Source organism: Gekko japonicus, unplaced genomic scaffold, assembly GCF_001447785.1.
Source record: "Gekko japonicus isolate JY-2015 unplaced genomic scaffold, Gekko_japonicus_V1.1 scaffold1676, whole genome shotgun sequence".
Classification (NCBI taxonomy): Eukaryota; Metazoa; Chordata; class Lepidosauria; order Squamata; family Gekkonidae; genus Gekko; species Gekko japonicus.
In genome coordinates this window covers 158,862-182,001 of record NW_015172056.1, presented here as the reverse complement: position 1 = coordinate 182,001, position 23,140 = coordinate 158,862, and the positions used below count along the sequence as shown (strand labels likewise).

At 48.3% G+C, this 23,140-nt stretch overlaps 1 protein-coding gene across 1 annotated transcript; it reads right to left on the bottom strand.

Moving 5' to 3' along the window:
- Nucleotides 1-5,260: 5,260 nt before the first annotated feature.
- On the bottom strand, nt 5,261-18,167 carry LOC107118420 (cationic trypsin-like). Its single transcript, XM_015420749.1, has 5 exons — nt 18,116-18,167; nt 13,005-13,164; nt 10,775-11,028; nt 6,779-6,915; nt 5,261-5,413 (listed from the first exon to the last, which is right to left on the bottom strand). The coding sequence occupies exons 1-5, from the start codon at nt 18,165-18,167 to the stop codon at nt 5,261-5,263; spliced, it is 756 nt and encodes a 251-aa protein (XP_015276235.1).
- Nucleotides 18,168-23,140: the final 4,973 nt, after the last annotated feature.

Sequence of the window (23,140 nt, the reverse complement as noted above, 5' to 3'; positions counted from 1 at the left end):
GTAGATAAATAGGTACCACTTCAGTGGGAAGGTAACAGCATTCCGTGCGCCTCGGCATTTAGTCATGCCAGCCACGTGACCATGGAAACGTCTTTGGACAGCGCTGGCTCTTCGGCTTTGAAACGGAGATGAACACCGCAACCCTAGAGTTGGATTCGACTGGCTTTCGAGCAAGGGAAACCTTTACCTTGACTTTTACCTTACTGACCCAAAATTACCCTTTTTGAGGGGACTACACATATAAACCTGAATCAGAGTCCCATGCAAGTTCCATCACAACTAATGTGCCACTGCCTCGTAGGGGGAGCCCAGACAACAACCCACTGAAAATCAAAACATTCACTTTGGCCCAAACTGTGAGATTTACTAATCTGTAGAAACAGACATGATAGCAACCGCCCCAGTCTTGTTACTGTATCATTAAGCCAGGTTTAGCAACTAGTTACACCTCTTCGGGAGCTATTAACACTCCATTAACACCCCATAAAGTGAAACATGAGATTTTTTTTGAATGCCCCTCCCTGTAGCATGTAGCATGGATAGTCTTTTTTGGATAGCTCTCTTTTTTGGAAAGTGGAGCGGCTTCATTCCTCAGCCATGCCACAAGACTTCCCATCACCTTCTGTGAGACTCTGGTCAGTTGCTAGATATGTTTCCTGTATAAGGTTCCCTCTCAGCCACTTTTTGGATTGAGGTTTAGAGACAGCATTAGAACTCGATTGGCTCCAGGCCAGCTAGGGATGCCAGCCTCCAGGTGGGACCTGGGGATCCCTCGAAATTACAGCTCATCTCCAGACTAGAGAGATAAGTTCCCCTGGAGAAAATGGATGCTTTGGAGGGTGGGCTCTGTAGCATTGTACCCCACTTAAGAACTCCCAGGTTATATTTACCTGTGACAGACTGACAGGCAGGGGTCGTTTCGTAGAAAAACAGCTAGGGGAACTCATTAGCATAATTCATTACCATATGCCACACCCCCTGACATCACCAGAAGTGTGTCATAAGGCCACACACCCCGCCCCCAACGGTCCCCATGAGGGGCCCGGCGGTGGACCTGCAAGGCCGGCGGGAGTGCAAGGAAGCCCCGCAAAGGCCCTCCCTGGCCCCAGGCAGGCAGGGGTAGGGAGAGGCAGGGAGGAAGCAACTTACCCTCCCTCTTCTCCTGCCTCCTCCTGGCTGAATGAGGGCCGGAAGCGGGGTGGCCGGAAGCGGGGGGCGGGGCTTCATCATGTGCCCCGCCCCCCGTACCTCACCCGGGGGAACTGCGATCCCCCCTGAAATGACCTCTGCTTGTACTTAATATAAGCCTGATCTAGCTTTACTTGCTAACAACTAGGCTTATATAACACCTGGTTGCCATCTGCACCAAAATATGCCAGTTCAATGTAGTCTGGATGAACACAGTAATGTGTGTCTGTATCAGCCATGTGGGAGGAAGACTGTTTCTGTGAAATAATCTGCTTTGCTAGATCAGGGCAACATTATCCATCCGGTGTCACTTGAACCATCCACAGCCACATACAACATTTGAACCAGATTCTGTAAAACTTGCTTGTAAAGATGTACAGACCAACCCACAGAATGATCACAGAGAGCTAGAAACTTGACAGTCAGTTTTGCAAGGATTTCTGTTAGGGCTCAGTGCAAATTCAGTTGTCTTGTCATTCATTGCTACCAAGGTATCGGTCATCTACTGGCAGATTAGCTGGGAAGGAGTAGCCGTATCTCATAGGCTGTAAGAAACTGTAATCCATAGCAAAACATTAATCAAATTAGCTCAGCATGCCAATCCACTGGAGATGTCGGGTCGCCTTGAACATTTTAAAATGGTGGATAAATCAGCTTTTTATTAGGCAGTTTAATCAGCTTTGCATAACCCATGCCTGTGACAGAATACGGGTGACTCAGCCTAGAATCTACATTACTTTGATATAGAATTCATACTATATTGAACGCTAGAGACTCTTAATCTAATGAATTAATTTAAATGTAAATGTTTTAAATGGAGCAACATCCATATAAACTTTAGCCATAGCCCAGGTTAGTATGCATGACCTGGACGTAAGGCTGCCAGATCCAGGTTAGGAAACTCCTGGAGATTTGGGGGTGGAGCCTGGGGAAGACACGGACCTCAGTGAGGTACAATGCCATAGAGACCAGCCTCCGAAGCATCCGTTTTCTCCAGGGGAACTGATCCCTGCAGTCTGGAGATGCTTGGAGATAATTCCAAGGGATCGCCAAATCCCACTTTGAGGCTGGCATCCCTAAATACAGCCCATATCAAATAGGCATTAAAACCATCAGACTAAGGCTGTGGTCACACTGGCAGCTTGACGCAATATGGTGCCGCCCCTAACTGAACCGGTTGAATGTGTTGCGGGGAATATCAGCCGCACAGCATACCCCGCTGCCAGTGTTCCCTCTAAGCTGAGTTAGTGTGAGCTAGCTCAGTTTTTTAGCCTCTGGCTCACACATTTTTGTCTTAGCTCAGGAAGGATGGCTCCAGAGCGAACTAATTTATGCAGTAGCCAAATCACTCGCTCACAACTTTAATGCCAGTAGCTCACGAAGTAGAATTTTTGCTCACAAGACTCCACAGCTTGCTTCGGGTTACCCACGGAGATATCCCATGGTAGAGCATCTACATTATTGCAGTGCCTCAGCCATGGAGCATGCTGCTAAAATTCATGCACATGCATAAGTGTGTGTGCACACGCATATGCGCACATATGCTCATGCACATGTAGGCAATTAATTTTTTAAAAACCCTCCCTAGCGGCAGAATGGATCTGCAGGTTCAGACTGCCAAATCTGTTCTGCGTGCGCTCCCCTGCGTCCAGACATCCAGCTATGCGCAATAACTGTGCGAGGAACCGAAAACACCACTTGTGATGTGGTGCCTTTTTAACCTAGCTCCAAGTCAACCTATGATGGTATAACTATGGCTGGCAAACGCCTGACAGATGTGGCTGTCTACCTGTGCCCATTTGATGCGGAGGGGAGGAGTGGCTGTGTTGGGACAAACTGCCTGTGTGATCACGGCCAATGCTGATGCTAACTGGCCTTTTCTTTTAGTTCTTCATAAAGTTAACTTTGGGATAACAGGATGGCAAGGCCATAGTGGAAAAGCTTCATTATCAGAAAAGTTCTGTTTTGAGGGGAGGGGGGGAGAGACAAAAAAGAAGAACTGGGTCCAAGGGAGGTGGTGGATAGGCCCTCTATCTCTGGCAGCTAAAGGATGACCTGCCAGCATTATGTATTGTGTGGGAGACCCAGGTTCGGGTCCCCCCTCTGCTATGGAAGCCCACTGGGCCAGTCACTCTCTTGTCAGCCTGTCACGGAGTTTTTTTGTGGCGATGATAAAATGGAGGTGGGGAAGACAGTGTAGTGACCTGCTTTAGGTCCCTATTGGGGAGAAAAACAGGATATAAAGATAAATAAACAAATAAATAATGGCAGTTCACCTCAGTCGGACATTTGAAGCGTTGTGCATGCTTTCTCATGGTCTATCCTTTAGCAAAGTGGGCTAGTCCTTTAGAAGACTTGGCACAGTTTTAAGAGTTCAGGACCGCAGCTACACACACACACACACACGCACACACACGGGGGGGGGGAATAAGTGTGGTTGAGTCCCTTCGGGCTGAGGTCCCAACCCACACATACTGGATTGGGCTGCGTGTCTGGGTGCAACCAATCCTGAATTAAGAGGGTTTTTTTTTTCTTGATTGTCAATATAGGGAGACTCCGGGGGACCCCTTGTCTGCAATGGCAAGCTCCAGGGTGTGGTGTCTTGGGGAGACGTCCCCTGTGCCACCACCTCCAAACCTGGGGTCTACATGGACATTTCCACATACGCTGACTGGATCAAGAACACCATACGTGAGAACTAACATCATGGAGAAACAGGACTGTGTTTTTGCAAATGCTGAAATCCTGGAATAAACCATCATAAGTGAACCAACCTGGCTTTCGCCCTTCCCCCCCCCCCCACTCCATTCTACCGCTTTCCTTTCTCTTATTGTGGCTTAGGTTGTCAAATTCAGGCCATTGAGACCCAGGTTCAAATCCCCACTCTGCCTGAAGGGTGTCCTTGACCAGTCACTCGCTTTCACCTTCACTGACATCACAGAATTATGGTGAAGGTAAAGCAGAGGACAGGAAACCTGATTTTGCTACCCCGAGCTCCTTGGAGGAAGGATGGGATCAAAATGTGAAAGATATTGTAGGCCTTTCCTTTCTCCTTCCTGGCCATACCTCACACACTTTTTTGTTCTGCTTCAAAAGGAGGGTTACATATGGCTCTGAGGGAATATTTAGCAGGTGCGAGACTTAAAATATCTCATGTACTAAGGGTGGGGGGGGAAACCCAAAGCCTTTTCCTTTCCAGCCTCAAGAAAATTATATATATTGCACTCTGGCTGGATCTCTTGGAAGCTAAGCAGGGTCAGCCGTGGTTAGTACTTGGATGGGAGACCACCAAGGAAGACCAAGGTAGCTATGCAGAGGCAGATGTTCCACCACTGAGCCACACAGCCCCCTCCCCAAGGTAGGGTGTGAGCCTTTCTGCATGGAAGGCTCAGGCCGGTAGCCAGGATTTTGTGGCTTGTGGGGCAATTTTTTTCTGGTGGGGCTGAAGTTGTCAGTGCAGAAAGAAAAGCTATTTAGCCAATAGGAAGCTGTTACCAGGATAGATCTCTATATTGCAAGTTGTCAACCACTTTAGATGACAGTTCTCAGCTGCTGCAAATTAATCACTTCTGCCAGCCTAAATAACAATTCTGATAACAAACTGGCAGGTGGGGTGATGACTTCTATAGTCAGAAAAGCTAACACTTAGGCAGAAAAACTCTCTTAAAGGAGACCAGTTGCTTGACACAGAGTTAGGGGGGATCCTAGAGGTCACCTACTCCAACTACCTTGCTCAGTGCAGGAATTAGTCACCTACAGCACCCCACTCTGCTTAAAGAAATGTTTTAAAATGATTGAAAAAAGCATTTACAGGAGAAATGTTTGTGGGGCTGTGCCTTTAAGAAAGGGCGGAGCCCCAACCCTGCCATAGCTAGGGGCCTGAGAAGGTTCTTATGAACTACAGGCTCACTAAGTACCTGACCTCACCGAACACTAACACCAGGCATCTCACATGGGTACAGGGAGAGGAAAGAGGATACCATTTAGGTACACAGTCAGAAGATGGAAAATGGAGCCACAGGTCAAGGTAATCTCATGTTTTATTTGTTACTCCTTCACATCCATGCAGGTTTCACATGCGCCTTATTGTCCGCTGAATCCAGTCCACATAGTTGCAGACCTTGGTGTAGATACCAGGCTTCCCAGGCTGGCCACACACTTCCGGACCCCAAGACACGATGCCCTGAATCTTTTCATCACAGATGAGGGGAGCCCCAGAGTCACCCTGTGGAGACAAAAAAGTCCCCTTCCTCAAGTATTAACTAGTTCTTATGTCACTTATGAGTCAGCGTGGTGTAGTGATTAAGAGCAGCAGACTCTAATCTGGAGAACTGGGTTTGATTCCCCACTCCTCCACACGCAGCCAGCTGGGTGACCTTGGGTCAGTCACAGCTCTCTCGGAAGTCTCTCAGCCCCACCTGTGACTGTCCTTGGTCATGTGAGTGCTGTATGGCGAACTGGTATCCAGCCCTCTAGGAGGAATAATTGAATACCTTAAAGATGAAACTGTACCTGCCTCAGAGCCAAGTTTCAAGGGAAAGCTGGACAAAGAATTGGCATTTCCAGAAAGAGCTCACACTTATACTGTAGGATTCCAAAGGCTGTGGAAAGACCAAAGAGTCACTTCAAGAACAAAACTTGACTGATGACTGTTCTCTGCACATAGGAACTGAGAGCTGAAATGTTACATCTGGATGAGCCCAGCAAATGCTGTGTGCTATAAGCAGTTTCTTTTTCTTTGGTTAATATCCTTATTCCCTAATCCAAGACCTACATACCTAAGGGACCGCCTTTCCCCACATGTTCCCCAGAGAGCACTGCGGTCGGGGGCCCAGAATCAGCTGGCCCTTCCGGGTCTTAAGAAGGCTAGGCTGCCGACGACAAGGGTCAGGGCCTTTTCAGTGGCGGCCCCATCCAGGTGGAATGAGGTCCCGGAGGAGATCAGGGCCCTGTGGGACCTTTTACAGTTCCGCAGGGCCTGTGAAACAGAGCTCTTTCGCCGGGCTATAAGGAGCTGCCACCACCAATGAAGAACATCAGTTGGTTGAAAGTGAGAGGGCCCTGGACTCTGGAAATTACTATCAACAGCCTAAAGAACAGTAAGCCCTGCAAGGACATTCCAGATGAGCACTGAGAGCTGACTGCGAGCTGAGAAATTTGTACACTGGTTACTGGCTGCTTACCGTCATACGAATACCAACAACTACTAGCACTTTATTATGATTTTATAATTTGTTTTAATTGCAACTTTTGTTTTTAATGTAACTACCTGTTTTTATGTAAGACGCCCTGAGCCGGCTTTGGCCGGGAGGGCGGAATAAACATCTGGAAAAAATAAATAAATAAAATTATAGAACCCCCCCCTGAAGCCTGCATGGCAAAACACGTAGGGACTTTGTATAATAAATCAGTCATCTATCACCTGGCATTCTTTTTGTCATTTTTGTTTTGGCACATTGCTGGGTGCAGCCCAGTTTTTCTTCTTCTTCATCCTTCATCTGCTCCAGGACCATATGCACTGCCTAAGAATAAATCAGGGTTCACAACTGGTCTTCGCAAAGAAGGTGGTGAAGCTGGCCTCCTTCCTTACCTGACAGGAGTCGACATTTCCTTCCCTCTCACCGGCGCACAGCATGTTGCTTGTGATGGCATCAGGATATATGCTCTCGCACTCCCTCTGAGGGATGACACGCAGGTAAGCGCACTGCAGTGCTTCAGGAATGGTTACTGTGGATACAGCAGTCGCTGTGAGTATTTTTATTTTTGACAAACTAAAAGATTTCTCCTCAGGCACATTAAATGCAATGAATAAAGTTAAATGCATCAGGCTAGGGACATTGAGGGCCAAAGCGGACGGGACACTGGGAGTGCCCGGAGTCTTCACCTATTCAGTTTTCAGGCATGCTATGACACAATTCTCAGCTACAGGGAAGGGAGAGTTTAAGCTCCCCCCCCCCCAAGCCATTTTCCAGGCTTGAAACAGCCTGCGAGAGCCAAGATTTGCCCTCTGAAGCATTCACACACAATAGGAATGGAAGAATTACTTTCAGCAGTACGGTCTTCTACAGGGCTGTAGTCAGTCTTTGCCACTAGATGGGGCTGTCATATTTCTATCTGGGGTTTTAAATAGACGGAGGGGGCGGGAACCCGTGTTTTCCTCAGGATGGACAGGAATGGAATCTTCTTACCCAGCCCAAACCTTTTCGCATTGTCGTTGGTCAAATTTCAAAGTTTTCTCAGGGGGGCTTGCAGCATCCGAACCCCCAGCTGTATGGGCTTACCGAGCTCGCCAGAATCTATTCATAGCCTACATTTTGGCCCATTTTCAAGGGCTCCACCCCACCACCCCGTTCTCCACCATTTGGGCCTCGGGGTCCTTGCAAGGGCAGCAAGGCCCTTTGGACCTTGTTGGATGTTGCCCTATTGTTGCCGGTTGAGAAGAGGACCCCATAACAGTTCAAGCTCCAGGGTCCCAAAAATGTAGGTCCGCCACTGAGGTCAGGGCTAAGCCGGGGGAATCCTGAGGGGCAAAGCTGGCTGGAGTCTGCAGTGTCTACTTAGCAAAGCCTGCCCCCCATGCAATCTTGCTGCCTCAGTTGCGTCCAGGTCAGGGTCCCAGCCATGCACCCGACATCCTCTGCAAAGAGATGGAAGATGCTCGGTCATTATTAAATTACATCCTGGCCCTGGCAGGGGCATCTGCTCTGGTTTGCTTCCGCTTACACCATTCCATCTGCACTGTCCCATCCGGCACCAGTCTCACCTGCCCGCCCCCTCTCAGTTTAGTTACATCCAGTGTTCCCTCTAAGCTGTTAGTGTGAGCCAGCTCACAGTTTTTTAGCCTTTGGCTCACACATTTGTGTCTTAGCTCAGGAAGGATGGCTCCAGAGCAAACTAACTTATGGAGTAGCCAAATCGCTGGCTCACAACTTTAATGCCAATAGCTCACAAAGTAGAATTTTTGCTCACAAGACTCCACAGCTTAGAGGGAACATTGGTTACATCTATTGTACACGCATAGGCGGCCCTAGAGTATTATTGGTGCCATCGACAGTGGATTATTAGTAGTGTAAAACTTGGTATTCATTGTTAAATTATTATGTTTTAATTGGTATATATACGCTTACGTTGTTGTAACCTGCCTTGAGCCTGCTTGCGGGGGAGGGAGAGCTAAAAGCTTAATAAAATAAATAAATCATGTAATCAGACAGTCATGCATCTTCTGTCCCAGGGTGGAATGGCCATGAAGTCCACCAGGAAGAGTCCCAATGGGCGGATGGCTGGGGGCGGGGCCCCTGCCCCCCTGAGGCCACCCACACTTGGGGGCCATCCTGGTGAAAAGAGCAGAGGGGGTGTGAGCCAGAGGTGTGGGGTAGTACAGCTTGCTGCAGTGAGGGCTGGGCCAGGCCCGCCTGCCCTCCCCCTGCAGAGCCACTCAGCTTGGCCAGGTACCTCCTACTAGGGCTGGCTGGGCGGATGCTCCCTCCCTCCTTTGAGGGGTGGTGCCAAGGCAGGCTGGGGACGGGGCCTTTTTCAGGGCTGTTTCTCCCCTTAACCCACCCCCTGCCTCTGCAGCATTTGTTATCTCATTGGCTGCAATGGCACACGAGCTCAGACTTGCATCCCCAGATCCTCTGTCATGTATTGGAAGAAAATCCTCAGGCCGCACGTCCAGGAACTTCATTGTAAACCTGGCTGTGCACCAGTAGACATTTCCCTGCAGGTTTTGGTGAAGGTGAGGAATTTGGAAGGCAGTGCAGGAAAACAACACCTTTGTCCGCACGGTGAACCGCTGCGCTTAACAGCTTGTCCTTTGGTCACTGTACGACTTTAGATTGGAAGCAGACCCGACATGCTCAGGGGGTGATCATAAAATGTGTCGAAGCCCTTCCTTGTAGATCAGCAGGGCTATTTTTGGGCAGGAACGCACAGGAACGGAGTTCTGGCTGGCTTCAGAGTTGGCCACGCCCACTACAGCCAAAACTTCTGCACATGCGTGGCTACAGAGGGAAGGCCTGGAGAGCGAACCCCCCCCCCAGGCAACTCTGAGGCGGGCGGGCCAGGGGGGGCTCTGAAAGGATCAGGGTTCATTTAGATGCCTCCCTGGTCTGTCCAAGAGCTGGCTTGCCTGGGCGGCCCACAGGTGCGGGGCACCTGGGAAGCCAAGAGAAGGCATGGGGGTGTGGCCTAATAGGCTAATGAGTTTCTGCTGTTGGGTGTGGCCTAATATGCTAATGTTCCTGCTGGGCTTTTTCTACAAAAAAAGTCCTGTAGATCAGTATGCTGTTGTAGAGTTTGGAGGCAGAACTGTTTACAGTGACAAGGTAATAACTGCCCCCCCCCCAATCACCTCATTTATGTATAGGATTGCTGACTCTAACTCAGGAGATCCCTGGAGATTTGAGGGCAATGCCTATGGAGGGAAGAATTTGGGGAGGGAGCTCGGCAGAGAGGGATGTGATGTCACAGAATCCACCCTCTGAAGGTGTCATTTCCTCCTGGAGAACTGATCTCTGTAGTCTGGATACCAGTTGTAATTCTGGAAGAACGCCAGGCCTCACTTGGAGATTAGTAACCATGGCCCTGTTCATACGAGGGGTTTTGGGCCGGGAGCAGGACGGAACGGGGGCGGAGCAAACGGGTACGATCCCACGGCAACATCTGGGAATTGTTGCCTGCCCGTCCCTGATCCGTCCCTCCCACCCAAAACCCGCACTAAAAAAGAACCACCTACCTAGGTGGTTCTTCTGAGTAGAGCGCCTCAAGCTGAGCTATGGGATCAGCCGGCGCGTCCTTGCGCCGGCGCATCCCCGGCTCCAGCCCAACTGCGCATGCTCGAGCATGCGCAGTTTGGCAGCCTTCCCCTCCCTTCCGACTCTTCCTCCCCGGCATCTGATCGTGCCGGGGAGCGATGCGCCATGGCTCAGGGGATCCATGGGATCCCGCTGCGGCGTCTCAACTTTGGTGCGGCTTTTAAAAGCCGCACTTTTCCCTGTGTTTTCCCTGCCGTGTGGCAGGGGCCATTATTTGCTTAACAAGCCACACCCCTTCTCATGTGGTGTGAGCTGCCGCCTGGTTAAGCGCAGAAGTGATTTCCTCCCCCCCAATGCTCAGGTTCCTCCCCCTTTCCACTACAACCTGCGGGGAAAACTCTAATGGCGAACCTCCACCATACTTGCAGTGGAGCCCCTGGATGAATTTGTAAAGGTGGTTATAAGGATTTTCTTCACACATGTGGTTGAGGGTCTGGGAACGCAACTCTCCAGTTGTGCGCAGCACACTGCTACTGAATGGTACAATCATGTAATCTCAGGCTACAGTTGCCAGGATCTACATGCAACCTAACTGGACTGGCATCATCTGTCACATTGCAGAGGGTGCTGGGCGCACCTCTGAGAACTTGTGCTGAAGTCAGCCAGGGTAGCAATATTGCAAATGGGGCAGGATAGGCAAGAATAATCCCTGAAGCAGCCAGTCTTTACAGAGGGAGACTTTCCAAATGGGGAACCCATTTTGAGCTTGGGTAGCTGCTTGTCTCCCATATTTGCTTGGAAATTTTTTTAGGTAAAAGGGATTAATGCCGCACCTTTAGGGCTGGTGACCGTGCCCCAGCCTGTCACGAGACATTGTGTTCCAGGAGAGACGCACCGATTGGCCACACTGAGGGGCTGGACTCTGTCGTTGATGTCCACCAATGAGGAGAGCTTGATCATCATGATGTCATTGTCCTTGCTGGTAGGGCTGTACTTTGGGTGCACCACGAACGCCGTCCCCCTTCTCTGCTGTTCACCACGTGATGAGATGGTCATGTTGCTTACTCCCAGGCGTATGTAGGTGGGGCTGAAGAGGGGGGGGAGGTGAGGTTAGTCTGGAAAACTGTGAGAAAGAAAATCTTGACGGTATCCAGAAGATCTTGCTTCCCATACATACTTTTGGTCTTTTCCACATTCTCATTTTTGTCACTTGTAAGTTCCTGTTTCTTCAGGGAGTTTTCTGTTTTGCTCCCTCTAATGGCCAATTCAGTATTACACTGGGTTATGTCCAGCATGCATTCCTGAAGATTTAGACTGCAGGTTTCTGCGCCAGACATAAACCTGTGTAATATCAAATTGACCACCAGAGGGAGCAAAACACCTGAGGAACAGAGCCTCTCCCCCTGAAGGAACAAGAAAATACAAGGGAGCAAAATGAGCCCTTCATCTCAAACCGTGGTCTTCAACTCATGGGTCAAAGTTCTCAGAGCCACTCCCTGCTGGGTCACAAGTCCCCACAGAGGCACCATTTTAAAGTCTACTTTTTGAAAGGATTTGCTGCCCACGTTTGTGCATAGAGGGCAAAGGAACATGAACACATGAAGCTGCCTTATACCATATCAGACCGCTGTTTCCTCTGGGGCAGTGTTGTCTACTCTGAATGACAGTGCTTCTTTTAAGTCACCAGCCAGCAGAGAGTCTTTAACCAGAGAGGAGAGGGATGGAACCCACAGCCTTTTGGAAGCAAAGTGTGTTTGTTAGACTGCCACAGAGCCAGTGCTAGAAGTTCCAAAGGCCAGCATATGCCAGAATGGAGGTCTTTGTCATTATGTAAGCTTCAGCATTAGATGATCCTGATCTAAATGACAGTTGTCAGGTGATTGTCAGGTGATGCAATACCAGACTGAACTAGTTTGTACATGTCTGGGCAAAGACAGAGTCACAATGACTCAGCACAATGCTGATTGGCTGTCATATGTATAAATGTAGAGAGTGCCTACGCACTCCCCTGTATTTATGAATGCTGGCGAAGCACTCTGTCCGAGAGCTGTATATATTTGTAAATAAACTTCCTGTAAATAGTTACCACTGGACTGTGTTATGTGGTTTGCTATTGGGAGTTGCTGGTGAGTGGAACTCTGCTGGAGTGTGCTCAAGTTCTAAGTTGCCAGTTCACACTGCTGGGAACGCCCTGCGCGACAGTCTTTGGGCCAATGTTGTGATCCCATTGGAGGCAGAGCCTAGGACTGCCAGCCTCCAGGCGGTAGACAAAACAAGGGGAAAAAACAGTGTGCCAATTGTCAAAAACAAATGAACACCGCGAAGGATGATTGATATGCTGCACTGAAGCGCTTGATAGCCGTGGAGATTTCCTAGAGCATTGGTTCCGACTTGAATGTTGATCTCCACAACGGAAGGGAGATGCGGCTTTGAAAAAGAGGACGGAAACGTGTTTACATGCCTGGGATACATGTTGCTGCATAACTTCCAATTGTTGGTCTGTTATATAAATTCGTCATATTGAGAACTTTGGAACTAGTCGTGTTACATTTATAGCTCATGATTGTTGCATTTTTAGAGTTTGGGAACTTTATATGTTACATTGTAACTCCAGCTTGGCACTTTTGACTTTGTAACAACTACTTTTGGAGTTGGTTATAAGAAAACCTTGATCATTGAATAGTTATTAAGAATATACACTCATTTGGAATTTCCAAACATTTATTTAAAGGCATTGATATTAGATTTGTTAATTGCTTTCACAGTGTTCATTAGCCTCCAGGTGGTGCCTGGAAATCTCCCGGAATTACAACTGCTCTCCAGACGATAGAGATTAGTTCCCCTGGAGAAAGTGGCTGCTTTGGAGGCCAGACTCCATGACATTATACCCCACGGTGGTCCCTCCACTCCCCAAACCCCGCCTTCCCTAGGCTCCACCCCCATCCCCCCAGGAATTACCAACCCAGAGATGGCAATACTAGGGGAGCCTGGGCTTCTCTTTGCCTTTCATTACAGCTGCAAACTCTGCCATGTGGTACCCTGGACACTTTTGTAAGGGCATACCCTGGCATTTTGCAGTGTGCTGCGGTCAGCACCCACTGTCTGTTCAGCAGAGTCCCGCTGCAATAGAACCGGTTCATATCATAAAGGGCCACGTGCCAAGGCTGGGAGTGTTCGCCGCAGGTCTGTCCGCCAACAATTCGCGGCCCGATCTGCGCAGCTGCTGTAGTGCAAAAACAAGAAGACAGTGAGGTGGTGTTACACTTGGATATCCCAAGTAATGCGTGCAATAAAATGACAAAGGATGCAAGGGATTGTGATGTTCTCTGGGCAAACGGCATTTATTTATTTCCTTTGTTTATGCTCAGCCTTTCTCCCCAGTGGGGACCCAAAACAGCCTGCATTATTCTCCTCTCCACTGTTTTATCCTCACAACAACCCTGTGAGGTAGGTTAGACTGAAAGTGGGTGATTGGCCCAAGGTCACCCATGACATTGTGAAAATTCAAACCTGGGGCTCCCAGATTCTAGTCTAAGACTCTAGTCACTGCACCACATAAAGTCCATATAGATGGAAGAAGATGATGAGGATAATCAGTAATTATTTCAGAATAGTGCACATCATTGCACTGGCATAACTATTACATAGAGCCCATGTGGTTATGGTGTTGCATTAGTATCAGGGAGATTCAGATTCAGATCCCCACTCCATTATGAAAACTCGCTTGGGACCTTGGGCCAGTCATTCTTTGTCTTGTCTGAACCTACCTCACAGGGTTATTGTTGTGAAGATAAAATGGCAGAAAGGAGAAGTGTGTTGTGAAGTGTTTTGAGTCCCCTTTGGGGAAGTCCTACACATCCACTAATCTGTCCCACCCCAAATGGTTTTTGTTTTTGAGTTTGCAGTCTGAGTCTGATACACCAATGGCATTACAAAGGGGGGGGGGGCATCACATTCAGATATTGTGATGGAAGAAAAGGGCACAGAAGGGCTCTCTAAGGCAGGGGTCCCCAACACGGTGTGCCTGCTGAAACCTTTCCTGGTGCCCACCAAGTGTTCTTAGAAAGTGAGTGGAGCCAGAAAGGTTTCAGATTAGCCACTGGAGATTTGATTGGCTGTACGGCTAACATTCCCCAGTTGGGGGCAGGGGATCCCCTGCTTTTGTGGGTTCCTGCCCAAAGAGCAACATTGGGCAATGTGCTGACATCACTTGGAAGTGACATAGGTACATCGGTGACATCGTGGGGGTGATGCTCTGTTTTTTGGGCAAAACTCTATGGTTTGAGGGTGATTTTACCATAGAGTTTTGCCAAAAAACCAGAGTGTCACCCCGACATGCCTACGTCACTTCTGGGTGACGCACAATGTTACTTCCCGGTCCCAGCGTGTCCCCCCCCCCCGTCCCCCTTCTGGCATCTCGAAGGGACCTGGCAACCCTAATTGGCTGCAGGTTTTAAAAAAATGTTGCTTTGGCAGCAGCTGCCACCACAGCAACCTGCAGCAGCCATTTTATGGCTGGTTCCACCTTCTGTAGCAGCTATTTTGTGCAGCCACCCTGTGTCAGAATTCCAAAGGTACCTGCAGGCTCAATAGGGTTGCCAACCCCCGTGGTTTGGCAGGGGTATCCCGCTCTTTTGGGGCTTCTACCTGCAGGTGGCCAGCTGGCCGCCCCCAAGTCCCAACACCCCCCCTCCCTTCTCTCTTGAGAGAGAGGAGTGGCTGCGGGCCAGCCGATCGGGCACTCAGAAACGCCGGCTCCCTGCAGTTAAAGGGGCCCCTTTAACTGCAGGGAGCTGGTGTTTCCGTGCCCAATCTCCGTGGAGGTCAGGCGCATGGGGAAATGCCGGCTCTCTGCAGTTAAAGGGGTCCCTTTAACTGCAGGGAGCCCACGCCCCTGTCGGGCGGGGTGACGACGTCCCCAATGTGACATCATCACATCGGGGATGCCACGCCCCCCCTCCAGGAATGCCCCCCAAAGTCCCCCTGCTGGGGGTGAAGATAGGACTTGGCAACCCTAAGGCTCAAAAAGGATGGGAACTCCTGCTGTAGGGTATGTTATTGTCCTAGTCTGTTTAGGGCTTTGTAGGCTAAAGTTGGCACCTTGAATAAAGGCCTGGTAACAGAGGAGGCAGTCTAAGCTCTGGCACAATTACGAATTGCATGACCTGTACCCAGGGGTCATTTCCTAGAAAAAGAGGTGCAGGAGCTCATTAGCATAACTCATTAGCATAACTTATTTGCAGATGTCGCACCCGCTGACATCACCGGAAGTGTGTCAGAAGGCAACGCCCACCACTCAAGCTCCACTGGGCTGTTTTGGATTGCTAACTATGGGGGGGACACATGCAGATCTGTCCTCGCAGAGGAGGGAGAGCTTGTACCTGAATAAAACTTAGTCCTAAAGGTGCCACTGGACTGTTTGGGGCCTGGGGGCTGGGGGGGGGCTCTGCAACTTACCTGGCTGCTTTTTGCTCTGACTGAGGGCTGCTGGGAGCAGGGGTGGGGCTTGTTGCATGTGCCCGCCCCTGGGCTTTTTACTGCCGGAGCTCCGCTCCTGTGCACTCTTGCAGGAAATGACCCCTGCCTGTACCAATGGAAGTTTTCAATAGGGTTGCCAGGTCCCTCCTGGTAACCAGTGGGGGTGGGGGGGACTTACCAGGAGAAAGAGGAAGGCCCAGGCTCTGTTGCTGGCATTGCACAGGAAGTGACATCATCATGGTGTGACATTGCTGCAAAGCTCTGGTATTTGGGCAAAAATTCTATGGTAAAAATAGCTTCTACCATAGAGTTTTTGCTCAAATACTAGAGCATCACCTGGATGTCAATGGTGCGATGACATCTCTCTTGTGCAATGCTGGCAATGTGGCCTGGGCCTTCCTTTTTCTCCTGATAATTCACCCTGCCAGCCAGCTGATTGGTGGCGGGGGGGTGGGGCCTGGCAGCAGGGGACCCCTGCCTCCATGGGGCGGGGGCTGGCAACCCTAGTTTTCAAACAGTTTTTAAAGGCACACTCTCGTACCTTTAAATTTGTCCTTTTTTGGCCATCTCACTAATTTTAACCAGCCATTCATTAACTACTTTTTCTGAGTATCATTTGAGAGCAGATTGAAGCTAATCAGCCAGCAACTAGTTTTAATCCAAGACACTGAATAATAAAATAGAAACAAAGACTGGGATTCAGGAAACTTTAGTAATGTGAGAAATGTTTCCTTTCAAGGGATTGGGAGGGGGGGGAAGGGAGGAGAAATGTAATTTTTGTCATCATACCCTACAGCTGGCTCTGGTTGTTTTATCCCAGGCCCTGGGGGTGGACAGTCTTTTCCCTCCTCCCATCAGACTCCTGCCTCAGGCTTTTCTCCCTTCCTCCTGCCACCAGTTATCTTCCTCCATCTCCCACTTGTTACTGCTGCCACCACTAGACCTCCTGCCCCTCTAGCTTTGGCTCCTCCTTCATCTCCTTCTTTCTGCTCACCACTGCCTGGTGTTCATGAGTCTGCAAGCAGGTTTGGAATTCTGACATGGCATGGTAGACACAGCAACAAAATGGCTGCCACAAAATGGCTGCCTCAAGAGGCAGAGCCACAAAATGATTGTTATGTATTGAAGTGTATATATAACTGCTTGTGAACTGTGCCATTGAGAGTCAATGTTAAGCTTCGCCCTGGGCTAGGATCCTAACGTAACCAATAGGAGCCCTAGCCCAGAATATGTTTGCCAATCACCGTGCAGAGCGGGATCGCTTGTGATTGGTCCTTATTGCTTCAACCTCATAGGTTGCTTATTGTACAGTGGGTGTGGCTACATTAGCCGGGAATGTTTAAATACAGAGCAGCCAGTGTATGTCTAGTTCAGTTCTGTTCTGATGATGGATTCTGGCTGGCGATCGTTATACTGTAACTAAGCTGAAGAATAAACCGCATTCTTGCTGAAATCACTCTCCGACTCTTGTTAAGCGCCCGACTTAACAATGATCACCATAGTTTAACTTCAGTAACACAGTGTAGATCTTTGTGCAGTGATGCCCGCTGCTGCCAAAGCAACATTTTAAAAAAATCTGCACAGCCAATCAGATCTTCAATAGTCAGTCAGAAGCCTTGCTGGGCAAAAGCCCCACCTGGCCACATTAGGGATGCCAGGTCCCCTTGTTCTGCCAGTGGGGGGATTTGGACAGTGTTCTGGGGGTGGGCAGGGATGTCGTGCAATGCACTGATGTCCCCTGGAGGTGACATCAGCACGGTGGTGACATCAAGAACGATGCTCTGCTTTTGGGGCAAACTTTATGGTAAAAATGACCTCAAACCATAGAGTTTTTCCCAAAAAGCCTAGCGTCGCCCCCCGATGTCACTGATGTGCTGAGGTCATTTCCGGGTGATGTCAGTGTGTTGCACACAGCATTGAGATTGGGGGAATTTACTCCTGCTGGGCAGCTGGCCGCTGGCGGGCAGAAGCCTGTGAAAGCAGGGGATCCCCCACCCCCACCTGGGGAATGGGAACCCTAGCCCCCCCCCCTGGTATTCTTAAAAACACTTGATGAGTGCCAGAAAAGGTTTGGGGGGGGGGGCCATGGTGCCTATGGGCTCCACACTGGGGGCTCCTGTGCTACGACAACTCAAAACCCTTCCTGAACTCTGGCTCCCCCCCCCTCTGTCTGCATTTATGCAGCTAAAGCTATGGATTTCATGGGTTTTCTTACCCCCACAATTAATTTTTTTTTCTTTCAAGTAACGCTGTTCTATAAACCTGGGTGTCCCCTCATGTTTTCAGGACTTTACATCATAGGGTTGCCAGCTCCAGATTGGGAAAGTCCTGAAGATTTAGGGGTTGAGCTGGGGCTTAGGGCAGGGAGAGGCCCTCAGCAGGTTATAGCACCACCAGGTCCACCCTCCAAAGCAGCCATTTCCTCCAGGTCCCACCTGGAGGCTGGCAACCCTAATTGTGGCTGACCCCCTTTTGAGAATTGGACTTGAGGGGGACTGGCTTGGCCATTAGACGTAGGGACACATGGGCCCAGTGGGTAGGATCCGAAGCTGCCCTTTGGCTCACAGAAGTCTTCCATTTATCACCTAAGCAAGGTGATAAGCAAGGCAATATACCCTTGAGATTCAAGCCATGGCCATTGCTATTAGGCACCACATTTGAAAGCCAGATTATCCCACTCATTTGTACCCTCTTACCTGCAGAAATCAAGAGCAGCACCAGCACCGCCACCTCCTCCGTGAGTGTCATGCCTATATATGAAGCCAAGGAGAGCCTGTCAGGAGCTGTGCTAAGGAGAGATGTAGAGTCAGGGAGACAGAAGTCGTATGTATAATCATCCTTCAGTGCCCCCCTGCCCCCCCCTACTCTGCTATCCATTCCCCCAGTAGTTCTGGGTTCGCTTCCCTCCCACTTCACCACCTTCTTCTGGGTGCCATTTTGGATGGCTACAGTAACCAAACGGGTGGCTCATACCCTGTCTTTTTTCTGTTCATGTGTGTGTGGGGAGGTGTTGTTGTCTCCAAATAATTTTCAAGGTCATATTTTCCCTGTAAATTTGGTGGTTCCTCAGGTTTGCAGAATCCTGAATTGCAGCCATGACTGGCCCCAGTATGTGGATTTTTTTTATCCACATGAGGGCCAGCTCTCCCCTGGGTTATTAGATACAAGGACAGAAATTGCTGCAAAAGATTAAGCCCCCTGCACGATATTTGCAATGTATATATATAATTAAGACATCGATGAGCCTGCCTTCCTCCCAGGCAACTAGCAAGAAGACTAATGTGTTTGAAATCTTTATATCCCAGTGAAACAACTAAGACCAACACAGTATCAAAACATAACACCAGAGAAGTTCAATTAAAGCTAGAACAGCAGAAAGCAGCAAAAATAAGAACACCATCTTCTTAAAACTCAAACAAACAACGTAGTCTCAGCCTGATGCTTAAAAGACAGTACAGGCCCAAACCTCAGAAATGTCTCTGGGGTGATTCCACACTAGATTCCACTCTTAAATCCTGGTTCAACCCTGTCCCTGAACTTACACTCTACACTACACTCAAGTTCACCCCTGTAATTATCTCGGGGTATTTTTTTGTTTCCACATTACATTGAGGTCACCCTGGTTTTGCCCTACACTTGTCCCAGGATAAACGGATGCTGTTATAACCAGGGATAGATGCAAGATATTGTGTCGCGAGTTGAACTCTGATAAAACCAGGGATGAGATCCAGGTGCGGAAAGGACCTGGGAAGAGTATCCCATAGACAGGGTACCCCCATAAAGTAGACTCTGTCCCTGCTGGTAGCCATCAGTCTATCCTCTGAAATCAGGGATACCTAATCAAGGTGTCTGAAGGAGAGCAAGCTAAGGAACAGGCAGATCTACATGGGAGAAAGATACCCTTCAGATAACCTGCTCCTGAACCATTTAGAGCTAGAACTAAAAATTCTCAAGATAGAAATAATTTAAACATTCAATGCCCATTGATTGACCGGAAACCTTATTTATTTATTTGGTTCAATTTGTATCCCACCCTTCCCACAAGTGGGCTCAGAGTGAGTTCCATCATAAAATTCACAATATAGCAATATAACAAATCAACAATTAAAATATATCTTAAAAATTATCTAAAAACAACATCAGTATGTTTGGCAATAAGCAGGGGTTCTTTACCATGGAGATATTTACATAGAATGTATCATTTATACACAGGTTATTTGATAATTAATCAAAATTAATTGCTAGTAAGTCTAATGAGAATAAACTGGGATGAAGTGGGGATTGCCATTACATGTTACACAGGCCACATCATCATCAGCAGCAGCAGCAACATTTATATTTATTTATTTAATTAATTTATATCCTGCGTTTCTCCCCAGTGGGGACCCAAAGCAGCTTACATCATTCTCCTCTCCTCCATTTCACCCTCACAACAACCCTGTGAGGTAGGTTGGGCTGAAAGAATGCAAGTGGCCCAAGTTCGCCCAGTGAGCTTCCATGACACAAGTGGAGATTCAAACCTAGGTACTAGTCTGACATTTAACCACTACACCACACACTGACTCTCATCTTTCTGCCCTCACCAAGGCCACCAGGTAGGGCTGCCAAGTGGGGGCGGGTGGCGGGTAAACCCCCGCTTTGGAGGCCCGATTTCCACTGCTGCGGAATCGGGCCCTGGGGGGAACTCCGCCCCCCGAAGTGCAGCGTGGCCACGTCACCGGAGGTGACGCAACCATATCGATCACGTTGGGGGTGTGGCCCCGATCGTCGGAGGGAAAACTCTATGGTTTTCCCTCCAACGATCAGGGCCACGCCCTCAATGTGATCGACATCGCACGTCATTTCTGGTGACGTGCTGGCGGGGCGCGCTTTGTGCATGCACACGCACATCCACCTACAGCTCCCGGAGCCCGGTGAGGCTCCCCTGCCGCCATGATAAATAGACTTGGCAACCCTACCACCAGGGCACCTAAGTAATTAAAACATCCATAACACATACATTGATGGTATCTGAAGAAGTGAGCAGTGACTCCTGAAAGCTCATCCCCTGCCACTAATTTTGGTAGTCTTTAAGGTGCTCCTGGACTCTTGCTCTTTTCTACTTGAACAGTGATAGACACAGATATGGGGCAAAGAGACATATTTCTGTAGTGAACTCTCCATATTTGCCATCGTTACAAGATCAATATCCTTTTCCTTCCGGCAACATGTGACTTTCAAAGCCTTTTGGTATTTTGCAGTCAGGGCATCATTAACGGGAGTGGTGAATACTCCCTTATATCTCAGACTTACCTGTGATTGCTCTTCAAAATAATCTATATTTATTGACTTATTATGAGAGATAACTTATTTATTATGAGTAGATAAGTATAACTTATTTATTACTTATTATGAAATATAACAGGAACCACAACGGAGGATTTGGGGGATTTTTATTCTTGGCAATTACACATCGATTCCCCACTGTGATTTTTGTTTACTAATATCCTTCTCCCCTCACCCAATCACACTAAAAGTTGAGATGACACCTTGCATGTAACCTTTGCTCATAAACAGGGACATTTTGTTCCAAAAAGAACAGCTCTGTAGCAACTCCATACAGAATGAACTTAGCAGAATGACATTTACAAGCAGGGATAGAAGCTGTTCCACATACCTAGGACGCAGTTGGATATTTCGGTGATCTGATGCCTTCTTGGAGGACTCTGGTTCCTCCTCAGTGAGTGTGAGGATTCCCAAAAGCATTCATCTCCACAACCGTATAGCTTTTTGTAATGTAATCCAGCAAAACTCCTGGCCGCCCCAGTTCATGGAAGTTCCAGTTTGGGTCTCTCCTCTTATTGCTCTATAACTCCCACCTGACCAGCACTGTTTTCAACAACCTCTCCCTTCGACAGCCACATGCATTTACAGGGCCTGAGATGCGTCTTCCTGCTGTCTTAATTTCTAGGTACTCCTCCTAATAAAGAGGTGTCAGCCTTTAATTATTATTACAAGGGGCTTTAGTCTCACTGTTGGATAAGGGCGCAGATTGAGCAACGATCGCTGCTGAGGGCCATAGAACGAGAGGTTAGTGTCTGGTTAGACTGTCCCCCACCCTCACCCCCAGTCAATGGCAGCTGTTTGGCCCCTTTGTTTTTACTGGATTGGACAGCAAGAGTTCAGAGCGGGAAAGAATTTTCTGACCAACAAGGAATTTCGCAAGTCATTTGCAAGAATTTCAACATTTCAGAAAGAGTTGCCAACCTCCAGGTGGGTTTGTATATAGCAGCAGACTCCTGAAGATGTTATCTTTTAAACTTGACTCAATTTTATGGGAATCATAGCTCACATAGCATCTATGTATAGGTGATCAGATTTAGTACTAACTTAGTTTGTTATGACTGTTGATGTATGTTGTAAAAATCTGTATTGATGACTAACTGGTTGGTTTGCAATTTTGGATTTTCAGGACAGTTGTATACTGTTTTGCAGTTATTATATTTCTTGATGTGTTATACTTCCTCTTAATAAACACTTTAAAAATGAAAAAAGGAATGAGAGCTCACGGGAGGAGATTGTATAAATATAAAGACACTCTGTGAATGAATTACGAACAAAAGCAGAAACATTATATCGTATGAAACAATTCAAACAATTTGAAATCTTTGTTAAAGAACCCTTATATATTTTTTTTAAAGAGCTAGGAACAAAAAGTACTTGAAACAAAGGGAGAATACAATTAGAGTCCACAATTCCTTTGTATAAAAAACTTCAGGAGTGCAATAGTTCCACATCATATGTGAGTACAGCTATACACGGCTGGCTTCACTGCCGCGTTCACATTACGGTTCTTCAGATAATGTCCGATTCTCCATTCATTCAAAGTAAATCCATGTTTGATGAACAAAATAAGATTTATTAGAAGAGATGGTTAGATCAGGAACAAAATCATTGTTAGTAATGACTACAACAGTCCAAGGGAAACATAATAAAGGAACTTGAACCGAGACAGGACCAATGAGCCCAATTCCCGCTGGCGGGAGTGTGATAAGTCTTAGCGCCCTTTCCTTGGGAACATCTTAAGTATTGTTCCAGGGTTTGGTTAACTCGTTCCGTCTGCCCGTCAGTTTCCGGATGGTAGCTACTACTGAGCCCTTGCTCCACCCCCATGATAGCAAGTAGTTCCCTCCAGAACTTGGAAACAAATTGTGTCCCTCTGTCCGTAATTATCTTAGCTGGCAAAAGATGGAGACGTACAATGTGTTGAAGGAAAGCTTTGGCCAGCTTTTGGGCAGTTGGCAAAGAGGGCAGGGGAATAAAATGGGCTTGTTTCGAAAACAGGTCGACCACCACCCAAATAACGGATTTCCCTTTGCTAACTGGCAGATCCGTGATGAAATCCATAGAGATCACTTCTATTGGGGTTTGGTAAGGGCTTTAACAGACCAGGGGACTTCCCCCCCCCCTCGGTTCGGATAGGGCACACATTTGGCAGGAACGTACAAAGTCCAACAGATCTTTGCGCATGTGTGGCCACCAGAATTGACGGCGCAAAAGTTGCAGGGACTTCACAAAGCCCCAATGTCCAGCTAACTTGGTTCCATGGGACGCTTGCAGGATTTCCCTGCGGAGAGAAAAAGGCACATAGAGTCTGTTCCCTGAGTACACCAACCCCTCCGAGTCCCGTGAATAATCAGGCAACCCCTTCAGCAGTTCCTCATCCTGCTCAGTAAGTTCAG